Raw genomic sequence first — 17,058 nt, forward strand, 5'->3', positions numbered from 1 at the left:
TGCGTTTAGCAATGATGGGTGACTGCAAAGAGCGTTGTCCTGATGGTAGGCAGAGCTTTGGAGAACCTCCACACACTCTTCCATTCATTTCCTGCAAACCTCTTTTCTTTGCTACAAAACAAGAAGAAAAGAATCAGAGCAGGGATGAAATACGGTCCTGTTCATCTACGTTTTCTCCCGCTGACCAAAATGAGCTTAAACTGGCTTTAAACCCACAACCCCCTGCCCACTCCATTTCCAGTCTGGACACACCACGCTGTGATTTCAGGCTGGCGTGTTCTCGGCAGCAATTTGGCATCCAGGTTTAATGCAGCAGGATGGAGCAGCGCGACGGTCCCAGGAGACGGCGGTGACTGAAACCTTCATGGCTCATAAACACCAGGTTCAACTCCGCTTCATCTCAGCAGTGCTTAATTTCAAAGCTGAGGAGCGACATAAAAATAAATGGAGAACAACAGATTGCGTCTCGTTTTTCCTGGATGCCAGGTAGGCACACTTGGACTTCCAAAGGGTGGGAGCGGTCACCCCCGATTTAATTCTCCTGGCTCTTGTGCTCCTCTGAAGCATCAGTTGGCACCAACGTTTGATAAGGTTGCAAACTCATTCGCAAAAACTTTTGGTCATGCAGCCTCCAGGGTTGTCAAGTTTTTTTCTTCTGATTCAAAGGAAGGAGCGATTTAGTGGGAAAATCAGCAGCGAGAGCAGGAATGGAAACAGGCTGAGATTTTTAAGTTCTGCTGGGCTTATTTAAACACTGAATGCAGAAAGCCTGAACTTCAGGACAGTAAAACAGTCGCCAAACCAAATAAAGACCAGTTCTATCCTAGCAGGAAGGGCTTATAACCCCAGTGTTGAGGAGGTTGGAGCAAATAAATCCCTGCTTCAGCCCTGACCATCCTGGGTGACCTGCAAGGAGGATGATCCCTTTTCCTCTAGTGATGACTTTGACACGTCGTTAGGGTGCTTGTCCTTTCCAGCACCATTCAGAGGCAACCTTGGAGAAGATAATAGAATCATCAAATGGTTTGGGTTGAAGGGACCTTCAAAGTTCAGCCAGTGCCCCCCCTGCCATGAGCAGGGACATCTTCACCAGCTCAGGTTGCTCAGAGCCCCGTCCAGCCTGGCCTGGGATGTCTCCAGGGATGGTTCATTGAAGTGCTGGAGCGGGTCCAGAGAAGAGCAACAAGACTGGGGAAGGGACTGGAACACAAGCCCTATGGGGAGAGGCTGAGGGAGCTGGGCTTGTTTAGTCTGGAGAAGAGGAGGCTTAGAGCTGAGCTCAGCACTCTCTAGAACTACCTGAAGGGCAGTTCTAGCCAGGTGGGGATTGGTCTCTTCTCCCAGGCATCAGCAATAGGACAAGGGGCCATGGGCTTCAACTCTGCCAGGGGAAATTGAGGCTGGAGATTAGAAAGCAATTCTGTGCAGAGAGAGTGGTCAGGCATTGGAATGGCTGCCCAGGGAGGTGCTGGACTCACCGGCCCTGGAGGTTTTTAAACTGAGATTGGCCATGGCACTTAGTGCCATGATCTAGTGAATGGACTGGAGTTGGACCAAGGGTTGGACTGGATGATCTCTGAGGTCTTTTCCAACCCCGTCGATTTTGTGATTCATCCACCACCTCTCTGGCCAACCTGGGCCAGGCTCTCACCACCCTCAGGGACAACAATTCCTTCCTTATATCTAACCTCAATCTCCCCTCTTTTCAGTTTCAAGCCATCACCCCTTGTCCTGTCACTATTTGCCCTTGCAAAAAGTTCTTCTGCACCTCCAAGACCAGTGACCAGAGCTTCTATCAGGCACCTTAGGGCACCACCACCATGGTAAAACCTCATCCTCACCATGACTCTTAAACACCTCTTTTGTTCCCTGTATTTGAAAAAAAGGGGGGAAAAAAAGAGAAAAAAAAAAGTGTTGAAAAGAAATATTTAACCAGATCATCTACTTTTTATTTCAGAGGAAAGATTTGCATTATTTACTCTTATTTATATACATGTACTTCACATTTTTTATTTAAAATGCACAGACCTCCCAATAATTTCCTCGTTCCTGCTTTAAATTAGCTGTTATTTTACAATACAAAAAATTATACCAAAACCTGCAGTCCTAAATGTGTGTATGTATAACACCCACAGTCCCCAGCAATGAAATAGTTTACAATGCTTGCTCATATTTACATACGAATGCAATAAATGCTAAATTATACATATTAACAAACTAAGCTCAGGTCTGAACACAGAGAAGAATCGTAAATAATTACAGAATAAAGGAAACAAACCAATCCAGAATAAAATTAATTCAAGGATCCTGGTGTAAAGGATATTTATTGTGCACAAATTCTAGAGTAATAGAAAACTCTGTTTTTATTTTCTTTTTGCCTTTTTTTTTTTAAATAAAAATATGGACTGACATATGTTACATTTGTCCACATTATATTGTTCCTTCTTTCTTCTGGTGAGGTTTGTGGAGTCAAAGATAAATGGAGAAGAAATGTATAAAGAACTGTAGTACCTGGAAGACGCACAAAGATAGTCCGTGAGTAGTGGTGGAACAAAGTGGTAAACCGAGCAGAAAAGAAATCAGCGTATACACGTCATTGTAGTATTCCTAACATGGGAAACTCCTCTGATTTAAGCAGCTATTGACAGAAAAAGTGTGGATTTGGCTAAAATTGCCAAGACCGCGTCCGAAAATGAGAAACCTGCCCGTCCCTTTGCTCCCGCATCCCCAACGCTCCGCAAGCATCTTGTCTTTGCATTCAAAACACCAACGACTTTCCCTCCCAAACCTGCTCTGCAGCTTCGTTCGGATTCCAAAAGGTCCGACCCTCTCCTTGCCCTTCCCATGGACTATTCCCAAATGAAGATCTAAAGAAAAAGGAGGAAAGAGGCGGCGTCTGCAGCTTATCGATGGGTCAAAAAGCTGCTCCTGGCACGTCGGGTCCGTTCTTTGCTTTCTCGCAAGCTCAGGACTGGAAAACCCCTCGTTTTTGTGGTTTTTGCAGGCTCAGAGATGCAGGTGATGCTCTGTCCCTAACTCGGGGTCTTGCAGAAAAGGCAAAGCAGCAGCTGTGAACATCTGGAGCTGTCACGGATGGAGAATCAGCGCTGGACGTCCAGCGGGTTGTGGGGAAAGCCCCAAGTTTTATCTCAGCCTTTTATTTATCTCATCAGTTCAGCCAATTTAGGGCCAAGCTGCCATTTGTAAACCCAGGGACTACGTAGTTTGGTAAATGTTGACTGGAGAGAAAACGATGTTTCTGATCAGTATTTAGAACACAAACTACCCCTATGGAGCGTGTACCTGCCAACAGGGGCCGTCACGCTTTATGATGCCATACCATCACATTTTGGTACATTATAGACTATGAATTTAAGCTAATCGCAGGTATTACCGCACCGCGGATAGCTTTATTTTGGCAATTTCAACACAGAGCATTTAAGCCCAGGGAAAGCGGCAATAACTCAAAAGTTGTGTCTCATAAATCTTCTCGTATCCAACATCTTGACCCATAACGTGTCCGGGTCTCCTGTCGTGCTACAAACAGTCCAAAGAAAGTCTGGGCTAAAAAACATGGAAAACGTTGAACAACAACAACAGAACTGTTGCTTTCTAGAATAAAAGGGCTACAGCATTTCTGATTCTTTATTAATTTGGTTTTAAAGGCTGCTCTCAAAGAATAAAAATGTTCTGGGGGTTGAGACCTCAAATGCTGAACTTCAGCCAGATATAAGCACTTGAAAACAGTGATTTTGAATGGAAATCACTGGCACAGTCTTAATGGCAGAGGCTTAAACTGCTGACTTAATCCTCCAAGTAATTACTACTTTAAGTACTTTTATTACCTGTCTTCAAGCGTCGTTATTTTCCCCCTTTCAAATGGAAGAGTCGTATTTTCCTTCTCTTACACATTTAAGTGAAATGCATTTGAATACATAAAAATAAAGTTATACCTCCCTGCTTTATGCTGCAAGATACCACGAATATAATTTGATGTTTCTTTAAAGCTCTGGGAAGTCACCTAATACTCATCAGATGAAGAAGTTATTAAGACAAAACTCATACATCGTTTAAAATGCATCAAAAATACATTCAATATTTTTTTTTTCCTGGTTTATATACACTTTCAATCTTTCCATGGTCTGCACGCTACTGTATAGTTTATGTACAAGTGCAAAATCGGTGTGTTATTTGTCATTTATTTACAGGTTCTCCCATGAAATGAGGTTCCTCTTCCCCCCCATCACCTCCAAAAGAAATAAACCCACAAATCCTTCACTTTTCATATTGGCCCGGTGATAAACAACCGCAATTCTTCCTCCCCCCACCGCCTTTATTTTACCTTCAAGCTGGGATGAAACTGTTCACAGCAAAGATATGTATGAGAATCCTCTTTTTCCCTCATCAGTATGGAGATAAGATGCAGAACAGAGCTATGTCATAAAGGAGCTGTTTCATTTTCTTTATATAAATAAGTCTCATTCCTTTATTTATATATATTTTTTCTGGTTTGGCTAAACCTCAAAGTTTGATTATTTTTACTCGTTTTTGCAATATCTAACATGTCACTTTTGTGGCTGCACTTCTCTAAGCTTTGGAGACCAGAGAAACCAACTTTTTGAAGGGGTAAAAAGCCCGTTTAGGTCTTTCAGTTAAAATCTATCACCCCTCCAGGCCTATTGTCCTGAAAGCTGTTTCTGCCTAGGAAAACCTAAGCAACAACTTTAAACACCTGCTTAAGCGCTGTCCTAAATATGGAGACTTAAGCACAAGAGCTTTCTCAATTTGGGTTGACAGTTCTGCCAAATAATCACCTTGGAGAAGCAAGAAGACATCTCTGAACACGGGGATGTGCATCACGACCGAAAACAGGGACATGAATAACAGGAGAGGCATTTTAGTCCAGTATTATTTCTCTAGTTCAGACTTACCCTATACACGTAGTTGAGGAGATGAATCTGTCTGAGGTAATCTGTGCATTAGTCAAAACTTAAACTGCCTAAACCCATTCACTCTGTAAGACAAAGCTCCCCCCTTTCCCTCCCATAATTTCTTTCGCCCTCCTAATTTCTTTCCCCAAGAGAACATTTAGACTTCTGGTTTAGAAACAGATGCATTATATATATGTACACACACATATATGTATTTGTTAAATGATACATTAAATTATAATCCTAGTCCACCGCGGTGTTTAAACCTGCAGGCTGTCGCCCATCACCACTGTCCGGACACGTACAGCAATTCGCATCTTTATCGTGATGCTGCTCCAAAGAGCTTCTCCAAACTGCTTAAAATAACAAAAAATTAATTAAAAAAGGAGAAAAGAACAAGTGGTTGATACGTGATCGATCACCCAAATGTGCGCACAAGAAGATGCAGTTACTTGGGTTCATTTTGGAAAAGGGCGCGTTAATACCTCGACAGAAGATTCAAGAGCAAATTCCTTCACTCACGTTCCAGAATCAAGGGAGACGTTGGGTACCGGCACACACAGCGTTGAGTTCAACCCAACCGTGAACCTCAAAACCACAATCCCAACTAATCAGAGTAATTCAGAGGGTTTGGTACAGCCCCCAATAGCCAAACTTTCCCTTTGCTGTTTGCAAGTCCCTCCCTTTCACCAACAAACCACCTTCTTCAACATCTGAGCTCAACCCAAATGGGAATGACCAGTAACTGATCCTGTAACGCTCAAACCTGGGGCCAGACGAAGCTGCTCTGCTTGCTTTTTATTTAAAGTTCTATTTTACTTCATCTTCAAATGATCTGGTACCCAGAGTGTTGCTTTTTACACCCTGTAAGGAGATGGAGCAAATCTTACTCATCCAGGAGGTACAAGGGAGGCAAAGAGGCCGAACGGGCTAAGAAAATCAGAAGAAATACGATGTATAGGACCTGGAACACAAACCGCTGCTATTAGAAGTGCTGGTGAAACCAGTTGTTTCCTATGAGATACTAAACTCTGCTTTCCCTCCAGATATTTCCATTTGGTCGAGTAGTTTTTGGTGAGGAAAATGCCATTTTCTCCTGACCGCACAAACAACACAGATTGCTGTGGGTGACTATATGTATGTGTGTATACATATATTTAAAAGGAATATAATTATGTTAAAAAGAAGGTGTGTAGCAGGTTCCTCACTCCCTAGATCTGTTCCAGTCTAGGCACTTGTGTGTGGTGTACGCCAAGCAGGTTAAGACGATGTAAACGCCGAGTCCTTCAAAAGCGAAATTCAACTTCTCCAGGTATTTCACATGGTCTGAGCAACACACGACATCAACCTTTAAACCATCCCCGCTTCTGTGTTCCTGATGTTCCAGACCATGACATCTACAAAAATGCTGTATCTTGAAGAGAGTTCCACTTAAATAATGTGGGAATAAACATATAATATTAAATGAAAACAAAGGATGAAGATGCTTTGAAGATTAATAGTAGTGTTTATGTGTTGAGAGCTGACACCTGTAAACACTGCATCTTTTTCTTTTTTTGTACAGTTTGATAAATACATGAACTACAAAGCACTTTCCATGTATAAACCTGAGTGTCATTCATATTGGACTACGGTTCTATTTACAACTGACCATGAGTGGTGGCGATCGGATGTTACGGGACCTGCGAGAAAACCATTTTACTTTAAACCTGAAGAAAACAAAGGAGCAATCTGAAGCCACGTGTCAGTAAAACTTAAGTGGAGCAGTTGTCAAATCAAGCCGACTATCACGCAGATGAGAGAAAAACTTGGGTTCAAGGAAGTTGTGTTTCTTTTTCCGAGCGCTTCTAGTCTCTTCCGACACAACTTGGGAATCTTCCTCCTTCTCCTCCTAGGTATTACTTTTCTGTTTTGTTTAAAACCCGCTACAGTTTCTGATGTCCATGCATCAAATACAGGTTCCTGGCTGTGCAGGGGGCTGCTGTTTCCGATTTCGTATGGCGCCCGATTTCTCTTTGTAGGCAATTGGCATCTGTTGTGAAATGTCCACCAGCGCGCTGGCCACCGCGAGACCTGGGGCGACAGAACAACATAAGTCACGGAATGAAACAGCCACAGCCGCAAATCCTCCCACCGCAGCGGAGAAAAACCCTCCGAGCCACAACATCAATATCAGTTTTTGAGTTCTTCTTAAAAGAAAAAGCAAACTAGAAAGGAATTTTGGCTTAAGAGATTAAACTCTAGCGGCTATTCTGAAATAAGCTTTTAAATATTGCATGTTTTATCGAAAGCAACTGCAGTTGAAAAAGCTGGAAATAAGAAGTGTGGGTATTAATGGATGTAAAACCCATAATATTGAAGGGGGGTGTCTTTCCCTGCACCAGAAGATGGGCTGGAATAAATCCTCAAAGCACATGTGCAAGGAGGTTTCACTGAGCGTCCCCAACACCCACCATCTCCTGGTGGATCCACAGACAAACCACCGCTGGCCATCTGGGATTTATCTCAACCCAGCTCACAACCAAACCATCCCATCCCAGCTCACACTCTTCTATTAACCCTCTGCTTCACCGTGCTCACTGGGTGCTGGAGAAAACCCAGTTAAACCACAAACTGCTCAGGAGACGATGTCTCAGTGCCCTACAAGGAGGTTCAAGTGAGAAGGGGTTGAGAAGAAGGAAACCTCAGGGTGGATGCCGAAAACTTCTTTGTTGAGAGCTGCTAAGAGGAGGGCAGGGATGCTCTGAAAGGACACAAGTGTGATGGGAGCGGCTGAGGGACCTGGGGGTTCAGCTGGAGAACAGGAGCTGAGGGGAGACCTTCTGATCTCTGAACTGCCTGAAAGGAGCTTGGAGCCAGGGGGGTCGGGCTCTGCTCCCCAGGAACAAGTGCCAGGAGCAGAGGAAACGGCCTCAAGTTGCGCCAGGGGAGGTTGAGGTTGGATCTGGGAACAATTTCTTCCCCAAAGGGCTGTGGGGCATTGGAACAGGCTGCCCAGGGCAGTGCTGGAGTCACCATCCCTGGAGGGTTGGACAGACGGACATGAGGTTCTCAGGGACATGGGGCAGTGCCAGGGGTGGGTTATGGTTGGACTCAATGATCTTGAGGGGCTTTTCCAACCAAAATGGTTCTATGACTTCACGTCTCTATATAAACAGAGCTGGGAATGAAGGGAATAGCCTGGGAGATAAGTTACTTTCGTAAGTCCTGCAAACCTGTCTGTACCAGATCCCCCTTTCACCCCAGCCACAAATTAAATTGTAATCCTAATATCCATCAACTGACCAATCCAATAATCCATCAACTGACCCAAGAAATTGATTCAAACACCAGGTCAGAAGCTGGCAGGGCCCGAGTTAGCAAGCCTAAAATAACCCGAGCGCATCCTCGGCCACTGTGTGGATACAGGATACGGGATCAAATCCGAAAGTGTGAGGTGACTGTGAGGTTGGGGAAGGAGCAGAGAGTTAATACCAAGCCAATATTCCTCACCTGACTGTCCTGGCGGCGGGATACCCCCCAGTCCTCGAGGCAACCTCACAAATACAGAGAGAACGGCTGCTTTGTTCCCAAAACAGGGCTCCAGCGCTATTGGCTTTGGTACGGTCTGCAGCGAGGGAAGGAAGAGGAGAAAACAACTGTCAGACAGCGCATCGCACCCTCCCTCTTCCCCAGCGGCGTCTCTGCTTTCAGATCGCACCAGATTCAGGGCATGAACCACGTTTCTGTGCTGGGCAAATTTCCAGCACGTAGCAAGCAAAGCAACAATCGTTAGTAACAATCAAAACTCTGACTTGTCGCAAAAAACCCACATTTACTTAATAAAAATCTAGCGATTAAAAAGTCAAGGACCACACAAGGCTTGTTCTCCTCCCTAAATGCAATAACAAAGGAGCAGCTTATGCTAAAAAACAGGATTGAAGGTTCTTTTTTCCCTTTGAACCCATCGCAAACACCTGACCACTGTGATTTGGTGGTTCAACTTCCATTTCCAAAGTTTAACTCTATGTGACGCCTTCGCAGCACTGTCTGCATTAACATCGTAAAGAAACTCACCCCCAAACCATTCCCTTTTTCACTGCTTTTTGCTTTAAGCTGTGTGTCCCCCCCCCCGCCCCAATTTTGTCCTTCACTTCTGTTCTTTCCCATGACATTAATTTCCAATGGTCCATCTCCTTGACCATTGTTCATTTTCCAGTGGGTTCCTTGACCACTCTGGACAATGTTCTCTGGTTGCTCTGGGGGCTGAAAGTGCTTTACAAGTCTCTTGGACTCTATTGGCCTTTTTAAAACTGAAAAGCAAAAGATTCAGTAGAGCAGAGGACCACTTTGTGATCCTGGCTCTTAGGACCTGTCCTATCTTTAGATGGACTGCTCTTTACATGCTTTATTGAAGCCCACTTACTTTGAATACAGATGCTTCATGCTTACATTGCAAATGTGGATATGAAATAACATTTTCAGATAAAATGTGAATTATTAACTATGAAAATAGAAGGGGTTCCCACCCAAGGAACAGGGGACTGGATCCCTTGCTGACCCTCAGAGTCTTCAAACTTCATCTTCCCGTTATATCCAAGTAAAGGTTTTATTTGAATGATCAACAGCTCATTTCAATATATCATTAGAAAGACAAAATGCAACAGCACAGCCCAGAAACTCAAATATGTTCTTACATAAGCTGGGCCCTGATCTCGCACACAATTGCACGCGATCAGCGTTATTGTGGGATGACACAATAGTAAAATGAGGATTCAAGTCTACACCTATGAGTAGAGGCACAAAAGAGCGTCTTCTTTTGTTCCGCATAAACACAAACAGCTAAGAAACACTATTCTGCCTGGTACACTCTGTGCTTTCTGATTTCTTGTTTAGTATGGACAAATAGTACCCTGGTACTAATGAAATAATTATTGCTTTTTCCATTAGGCATAAAAAAATTGTACAACTGTACTTAAACGTTCAACAGACACTCAACGCAATGCAAGACACCGAAAAAATGAAGAGGAGTCAAACAATGCTATTAAATTACTGCTGCTCAATAAAAGAGGGAAAAAAAAAGAGATGACAGAAAGCAAAATGAAACTTAAAATTGTTTTCATATCTCATATTTACCGTAATGACTGCAACAACAATTTGTTAGTCTGTGCAAGGTAGATAAATGCGCATTCTACAGGCTGTAACAACGGCGGCTGCCGTCTGCCTGCTTTACGACTGCAGATTTCTTCATCTTCTCCTTTCCCACAAAAGGATCAAACTCAGAATAAAGCTTTTCCCACAATCAACCAAGCACACCCTGGTGCTATATCCCACAGGCGACTCAATTACCAGAGGTAATGGAGAGAGCACGAAGAAGGCAACTGCAGAAATAGAGCCCACGGACTTCTGGGGTACAAGTGGGAGCGTGCACCGAACACAGCGTTTATTTTTCTTTAGGAGAAAGCCAAGGACCTTACTTATCCCACTGATAACAGAACAGTCCTGCTGAATCCCAGAGGTCAGTGCCAGGGTGTTACAGCGAGAACTCTGCTCATCCTCAGCACTGAGCAGAGGGAGCAGCAGAGACCACGCAGAGAAGTGGTGGTGGGAGGAAGAGAAAGATGAAGAAGCAACTGAACAAGCTAAAAGATTATGTTTCCTAATCCCTTTTCAATGTATTTGCTTATAACTCCTGCTGGATTAATGGCCACGAAGATGATCTGAGGCTGGAACAGCTCTGCTGGGAGGACAGACTGAGAGAGTTGGAGTGTTCAGATGGAGAAGAGAAGCTCCGGGGAGACCTTAGTGCGGCCTTTCCGGACTTAAAAGGGGCCAATCAGAAAGATGGGGACAGACTTTTGAGCAGGGCCTGTTGTGAAAGGACAAGGGGTGATGGTTTTAAACTAAAGGAGGGAGATGCAAGCTGGACATGAGGAAGAAATTGTTGCCCTGAGGGTGGTGAGAGCCTGGCCCAGGTTGGCCAGAGAGGTGGTGGATGAACCATCCCTGGAGACATCCCAGGCCAGGCTGGACGGGGCTCTGAGCAACCTGAGCTGGTGAAGATGTCCCTGCTCATGGCAGGGGGGGCACTGGGGGAGCTGGGAAGGTCCCTTCCAACCCAAAACATTCTACAGTTTCAATCAATATGCTTCTGAAACTCCATTCCTTCCCCACCATAAATTGTTCAGTGCAACTCTACTCCAATACGCTTCATAACGTCACGGGGACACTCGGCAGCAGGCCCATCATCCTCCAGCCAATACACAGAGACAGAAGGCTGAAAGATACTTCTCACGGTCACCGAATCCAGCTCTTCACTAATGCAGGTGACCGTACATAAAAGTGCAATGTTCTGCTTTAAAAGTTACACTTACAGCCTGTGTCATCACCCCTGTGAGACCTTCCCAGATGCTCCTGCTCCTGGATCTCACCGCTCTGGTACCAGAAATTTTCTTCTAACCTCAAATCTAAAATTACTAATCCACCTGATGTTCTTCTGTGCCTTAACCCCCTCCCTGTGCTTTACTTTACTGTACATCTCGGCCTTTGTTTTGCTCATCACAATGAGCAACACTCTGAATTTCTTTTCTAAACATAAACGCTCATCCAACAATCCCTCTCTGAACCTCGTCTGCTGCTCTGGACCACCTGAGGCATTTCAGGCTTTGACACGGCCTTGGTGACGGTATCAAAACCACCCTGATTCTCCTGCACATCATAAACCGGTAAGGAACAGGCGTAGTTGGTTATAGAGCTCTCAATCACAGAGTTGAAGGGACTTGGAGGGTAATTCAGCTCACGTCTCAGCCGCAAGCAAGACCCTTTCTCCTCCTCTGCCCTTTCCAACTAACGAACCCTGGGCGTGCAGCAGAAACTCTCAGATGAGTCCCCATGGGCACGATCTCGCAATTTCCGTGGGATTTTTATTTCATTTTTCAAGGTCTCACATCTTCCCTTTGCTCTCCCAATGCCACTCTGAACCACGAGGAGCTCCTATGCAGGTGTCACTGGTGTTGAAAGAGCCCCCAAAGAGGCAGCCAGTGCTGTCCCCAGCCACGCCAATACCTCCAACTCAGCTTTATTCCATGGCGATGAACCTGACCCTTGTGCTGCAGTGAATTTTTAACCTATCTGATGTACCAGAGACAGCTGAGGGCAGAGGACATACCCTGCGCCTCCTTCTTCCCCTCGCCAACCTGCTCAGAAAAGCTCAGGGTTAGTAAAAAAACTGTTAATATTTCACCACATAGGGAACTTTGTTTCTATTAACCATACAAAGCAAGGGACTATACTTTCTATAATGATGCAACCAAAATCTGTCAGGCTCATTTTGACAGAACTAAGCGCAAGGTCATCTTGCTGCAGTCAGTCTTGATCTTCAGTCTAAAAGGGAAAAAAATGGTCTATTGTCCACCAAAATTAGACGTTTTCCCGAGACAAGCGGCAGTTAATAACAGAAAACCAAAAACAAGCCAACAAACCAGCATAAAGAATCAAGTGCTGCAAATTTATTTTTGACAGCACCAGTTGAGGCACCTGCTTTGTGAACTGTGACTCATCCTGCGTCTCAGCGCCAAGCGTGCGCTCGCCGGGCCGAGAGACAAAGCGCAGCCTGATGAAATGACTCACGCGCCCAGTGACGGGAATGATGAATTGGATGCAAGCACGAGGTCAGCCGGGAGTGAAGGGCATTCTGTCCCCTCCGAGAGATACAGAGCAACCCGGCGGTGGAGCCCGGGGACTGTATTCTGCAGATACAGAGGAAAATACGTGGGTAATTCAACCAGCAGCTTAATGGAGATCCTGACTGTGGAACTCACCATGGCTGGTCCTGCTGTGAGCCCGCTTGTGTTTTGATGTTGACCTATGTAGGTGCTATCATGGTGCAGAGCAGCTGAGAAGAAGCTGGCTGGCTTCAGGTTGAATATTTGTGGGGAGATCTAACAAGATTCGTAAAACGAGGGAGAAATTGTTGGCTCTGAGGGTGGTGAGAGCCTGGCCCAGGTTGGGCAGAGAGGTGGTGGATGAACCATCCCTGGAGACATCCCAGGCCAGGCTGGACGGGGCTCTGAGCAACCTGAGCTGGTGAAGATGTCCCTGCTCATGGCAGGGGGGGCACTGGGGGAGCTGGGAAGGTCCACTCCACTCCAAACTCTTCTATGACTCTAAGAGCTCATGTCTCCTTCCCCACCTCTGTCTCCTGCATGGTTTCTGAAGGCTCCTATTGAAGATCCAAGCTGCTTTTCTGCAAGAAGGTTTGAAGTGGAGTTGGCAACCAGAGATGAGGTCATTCTAAATGCTTGTGCTTCAGTCTGACAGGTGGCTTTTCATGGCCCACTTAAAAAAAACCACAACAAAACCCCATAAAATACAGAGAGCTCCAAACTTTGCAACACCTTTCATCAGATGGTTAAAACCAGCCTCTGTCAGAGACTTTCATTTAGAGTGTTTTGATAAACCCATTGTGGAATTATAGAAGCGATTGCTTTTTATTGAAAGCTTAATGGCACAATAAAGTAGACATTATTCAAATCTATGCAAATTGGGTGCATCCCTCAGACACTCGGCACACGACGACTGCTTCGCGCGGTGCCTGAACAGCAGAGCCCCACACCAGGAGAGGCACAGAGGGGACAGCAGAGCCCAGCGGCTGGAGCGGGTGGAAGGGGACAACAGTCAATAGAGGATGATCTCGCCTTTGGTGGACTGGGTCAATCCCTACGAGCCATCCAGGAGCCCATGAGAGAGAAGCTGCGCCCTTGAGTATGAAACACAGAGAGTGGTTGTACCCAGCCAACATGCACAGCGGTAGTAAGAAATGTGGGGCTGGAAGATCATCTCCCTTCTGGTTGCAACCAGGATGGAGGTCAGGAAAAGGGATGCTGTGTGGTATCTGTGCTACAAATAGACAACTGCAGCTGGTCTGGCTGTCAGGAACCTTCCCTAAAGCTCCTCCTGGTCCTCAACGAAATATTATGAGTGAGCTGGAGTGACAATGGTACAGAAACGTAGAATGGTTTGGGTTGAAGGGACCTCCCAAGCTCCCCCAGTGCCCCCCCTGCCATGAGCAGGGACATCTTCACCAGCTCAGGTTGCTCAGAGCCCCGTCCAGCCTGGCCTGGGATGTCTCCAGGGATGGTTCATCCACCACCTCTCTGGCCAACCTGGGCCAGGCTCTCACCACCCTCAGGGACAGCAATTTCTTCCTCATGTCCAGCCTGAATCTGCCTCCTTTAGTTTAAAACCATCACGCCTTGTCCTATCACAACAGGCCCTGCTCAAAAGTCTGTCCCCATCTTTCTTATGGGCCCCTTTTAAGTCCAGAAAGGCCACAATCAGATCTCCCCGGAGCTTCTCTTCTCCAGCTGAACACCCCAACTCTCTCAGCCTGTCCCACAGCAGAGCTGTTCCAGCCTCGGGTCATTCCTGTGGCTCCTCTGGCCCCTCTCCAGCAGGTCCAGGCTCTATGCAGCCTGAACCTTTCTTCTGCAATGGTCTTTGCCCATCTACACCTGCAAAGCCACAATCAGTGGAAACAATGGGGATAAAAAACCCCAACAATTATGAATCAGGACAGTGCAAATGTCAATCAAAGACCAAGAAAGCAGCACAGACCTCCCGGCCTGGCGCGCGGATTCAAACGCGCTTTGCTGGGCAATGTGCACCGGCAGCATTTGCTTTTTAACCACGAAGCACTATCATACATCTTGTGTTGAGCGGTGCTTTGGAAACAGGGACGACCCTTTTCTTGGATGAAAATATGAAGCTGATGGTATTTTACTAAGCGGTGACACGAGCCCATTGTTCCTGGAGGCAACAAAATCCGTTCTCCGTTATTTTTCCATAAGGACTTTACTGGCCAAAACAAGCATTAAAAAGCATAAAAAATTCAGTTGTTTATGAGTTTTGATATGTACTGAGTATGAGCAAAGCTTAAACAATTATAAAGCAGTAAGAGACCTATTAGATCATCTAAATGGCTTGGTTTCCCCAGCAGGATGCTCTACACAAACAGGACATTTTGCAGGACTTTGGGCTATTTCTAGGTGACCCAGGTGTGGATTTCACCACCAGTTCCCTTGGGAGACAATTTCACAGCCAAGTGCTTTCCCCAATGAAGCCGCACGGCGCGATGTTCAACCTAAACATTTCTCTTTTATTTTGCCTCATTATTTCTATTTACGCTGCTTCTATTCGACAAATTCTAAAGGTTAATAATGTGTCACATAAAACTAATGGCTAGAACAATAAATATTCTGTGTAATTTAAAAAAACACAGCATCAATTTCATCTAGGTTCTGTAATAGACTGCCAGCATATTGCTTTTCAAAATGTATAAAATAAATACCGCAGAGATGTTTTTTTTTGCCTTAACAAGAAAACATTTTTCTGTGGTTTGATCAAATAACTCTTACATGGTTTTCAATTTCCAGTAAGGAAATTAAAATAAAGGAAGAAATCTTACGGTGGGGGAAGAGAGGAACATTACTGAGACAGCTCAACTTTATTATTTGATTCCACTTCTTCAGATGATTTCACTCCATAGAAAAAGGGTCAAATTCCATTTGCAAGTTTTTAAATTGTGCCATTAAAAGCTGACTGAACGTTTGTAAAATACGTTACAAGCAATTTTCTATAAAAAATAGAATATTAAGTTTTAAAAATCATATTCTCAGGGTAATATGTATGTCCTCCAAGATAAAGATGAATGAACTTCCAGCAATAATTTCCAGTAAATGAGTCTAGATTAAAAATTTACATTTACCTTGTCCCTGATTTCTACCTTGGAAGTGACACAGGGGCTGGGGGATGAATTGCTCACGACTTGTCCCCAACACTGGGTTTCTGCATGCGAGAAACTACATAAAAACCATATTCAAGCCTTTAGATGAATGCTAACAGCCTGAAATTGGAAATACAGCTCTGAGCATCCCGTGTTACTGGGAGCGCATACGCAAACCAGCCCCATGGGCAGCGAGTTTGCGCCCTATGTGTTAAACAATTGCTTTATATTTTCAAGTGCGCACTGTCAACCCAGCTAAAAACCAGAGCCATCTCTTGGTGGAGGGAAGGGTTTCGCTGCAGAAGTTTGTATTTCAAAAGCAGTCACCCTGAAATGACAACATCTCACGTCGCAGCTTTGGGTTTTGGGTAAGGCAACGCTCGCCCTTCTTCAATTCCCTGCTGATGCCTCGGGGAGGGGATGGGATGGATGAGGCCACGGGCAGCAAATCTGGGCAGAATATATAGGGCCAAGGGTATATATATATTTTGATTTTGCACGGGTGGAGAGGCAGGTTTTTTCTGGTTCTTTTTGACCACTTGGCTGGTTTTTGCACATGAGAAAGTGTCAGTAAAAAAGTGCAATGGAACAGGAGAGTTGGGTGAAGGCTGCAAACCCCAGACACACAAAACAACTGCTTGGCATAAAGGAATGCAAATAGGCCCCCGACAACGGTTTTGAGAAGCTGCTGGTGTTAGTACTTCAATCAGAAGAGACACTCGTTTGCACTAGAGGGCAAAAAGAGCTTAGAAAACCCCTCTCCCATGGGAAGAAGCTTCACGCTCCTTCCTCTCCCTCCAGCAAACTCTTATCAGCTAAAATCAGGGTCCAGCCTGCAGAAAAACTTATAGTCTTCAAATTTAAAACTAGTTCAATCTCAATTATCAGCCAAATATTCCCTAAATACAATGCAGGATTAACAGATGTCTCCATTCATCTCATGATCGCTCCCTTCCAAATATTTATATTCCATATCATATTATGGAAGTGGCAAAAGTTTCCCTGCAAGTCTCTGATTTTGCAGCAGAAATCAAAACATGATACCCAGAACTAGTTAAATGGAAAGAATTCTTTAAGTGAAGGTTTTATCAGGTATTCTTGTTGTTGCTTTCACAGTACAGATCACAGTCAGACTATACGCAACTCCAGTGCAGCTAATCAGGGGTTGGTACTGGGACCAGTACTGATTAATGTCTTCATCAATGACAGCAAATTTGCAGATGACACCAAGCTGAGAGGTGCAGGTGACACACCTGAGGGATGGGATCCATCCAGAGGGACCTGGACAAGCTCGAGAAGTGGGTCCATATGAAACTCATGAGGTTCAACAAGGCCAAGTGCAAGGTCCTGCGCCTGGGTCAGGAC

At 45.0% G+C, this 17,058-nt stretch overlaps 1 protein-coding gene across 1 annotated transcript in view; it reads right to left on the bottom strand.

Annotated features, from left to right (window-relative positions):
* Positions 1-1,927: 1,927 nt before the first annotated feature.
* ATRN (attractin) overlaps positions 1,928-17,058 on the bottom strand; it is a 176,089-nt gene continuing 160,958 nt past the window's right edge. The window contains exons 28-29 of the mRNA XM_065060197.1: positions 8,424-8,538; positions 1,928-7,004 (exon numbers count right to left, since the gene is read on the bottom strand). Coding sequence (XP_064916269.1) covers positions 6,880-7,004; positions 8,424-8,538 — 240 coding nt within the window. The 3' untranslated portion in view covers positions 1,928-6,879. The remainder of the gene's footprint in view (positions 7,005-8,423; positions 8,539-17,058) is intronic.

Source organism: Columba livia, chromosome 4 (genome assembly GCF_036013475.1).
Source record: "Columba livia isolate bColLiv1 breed racing homer chromosome 4, bColLiv1.pat.W.v2, whole genome shotgun sequence".
NCBI lineage: Eukaryota > Metazoa > Chordata > Aves > Columbiformes > Columbidae > Columba > Columba livia.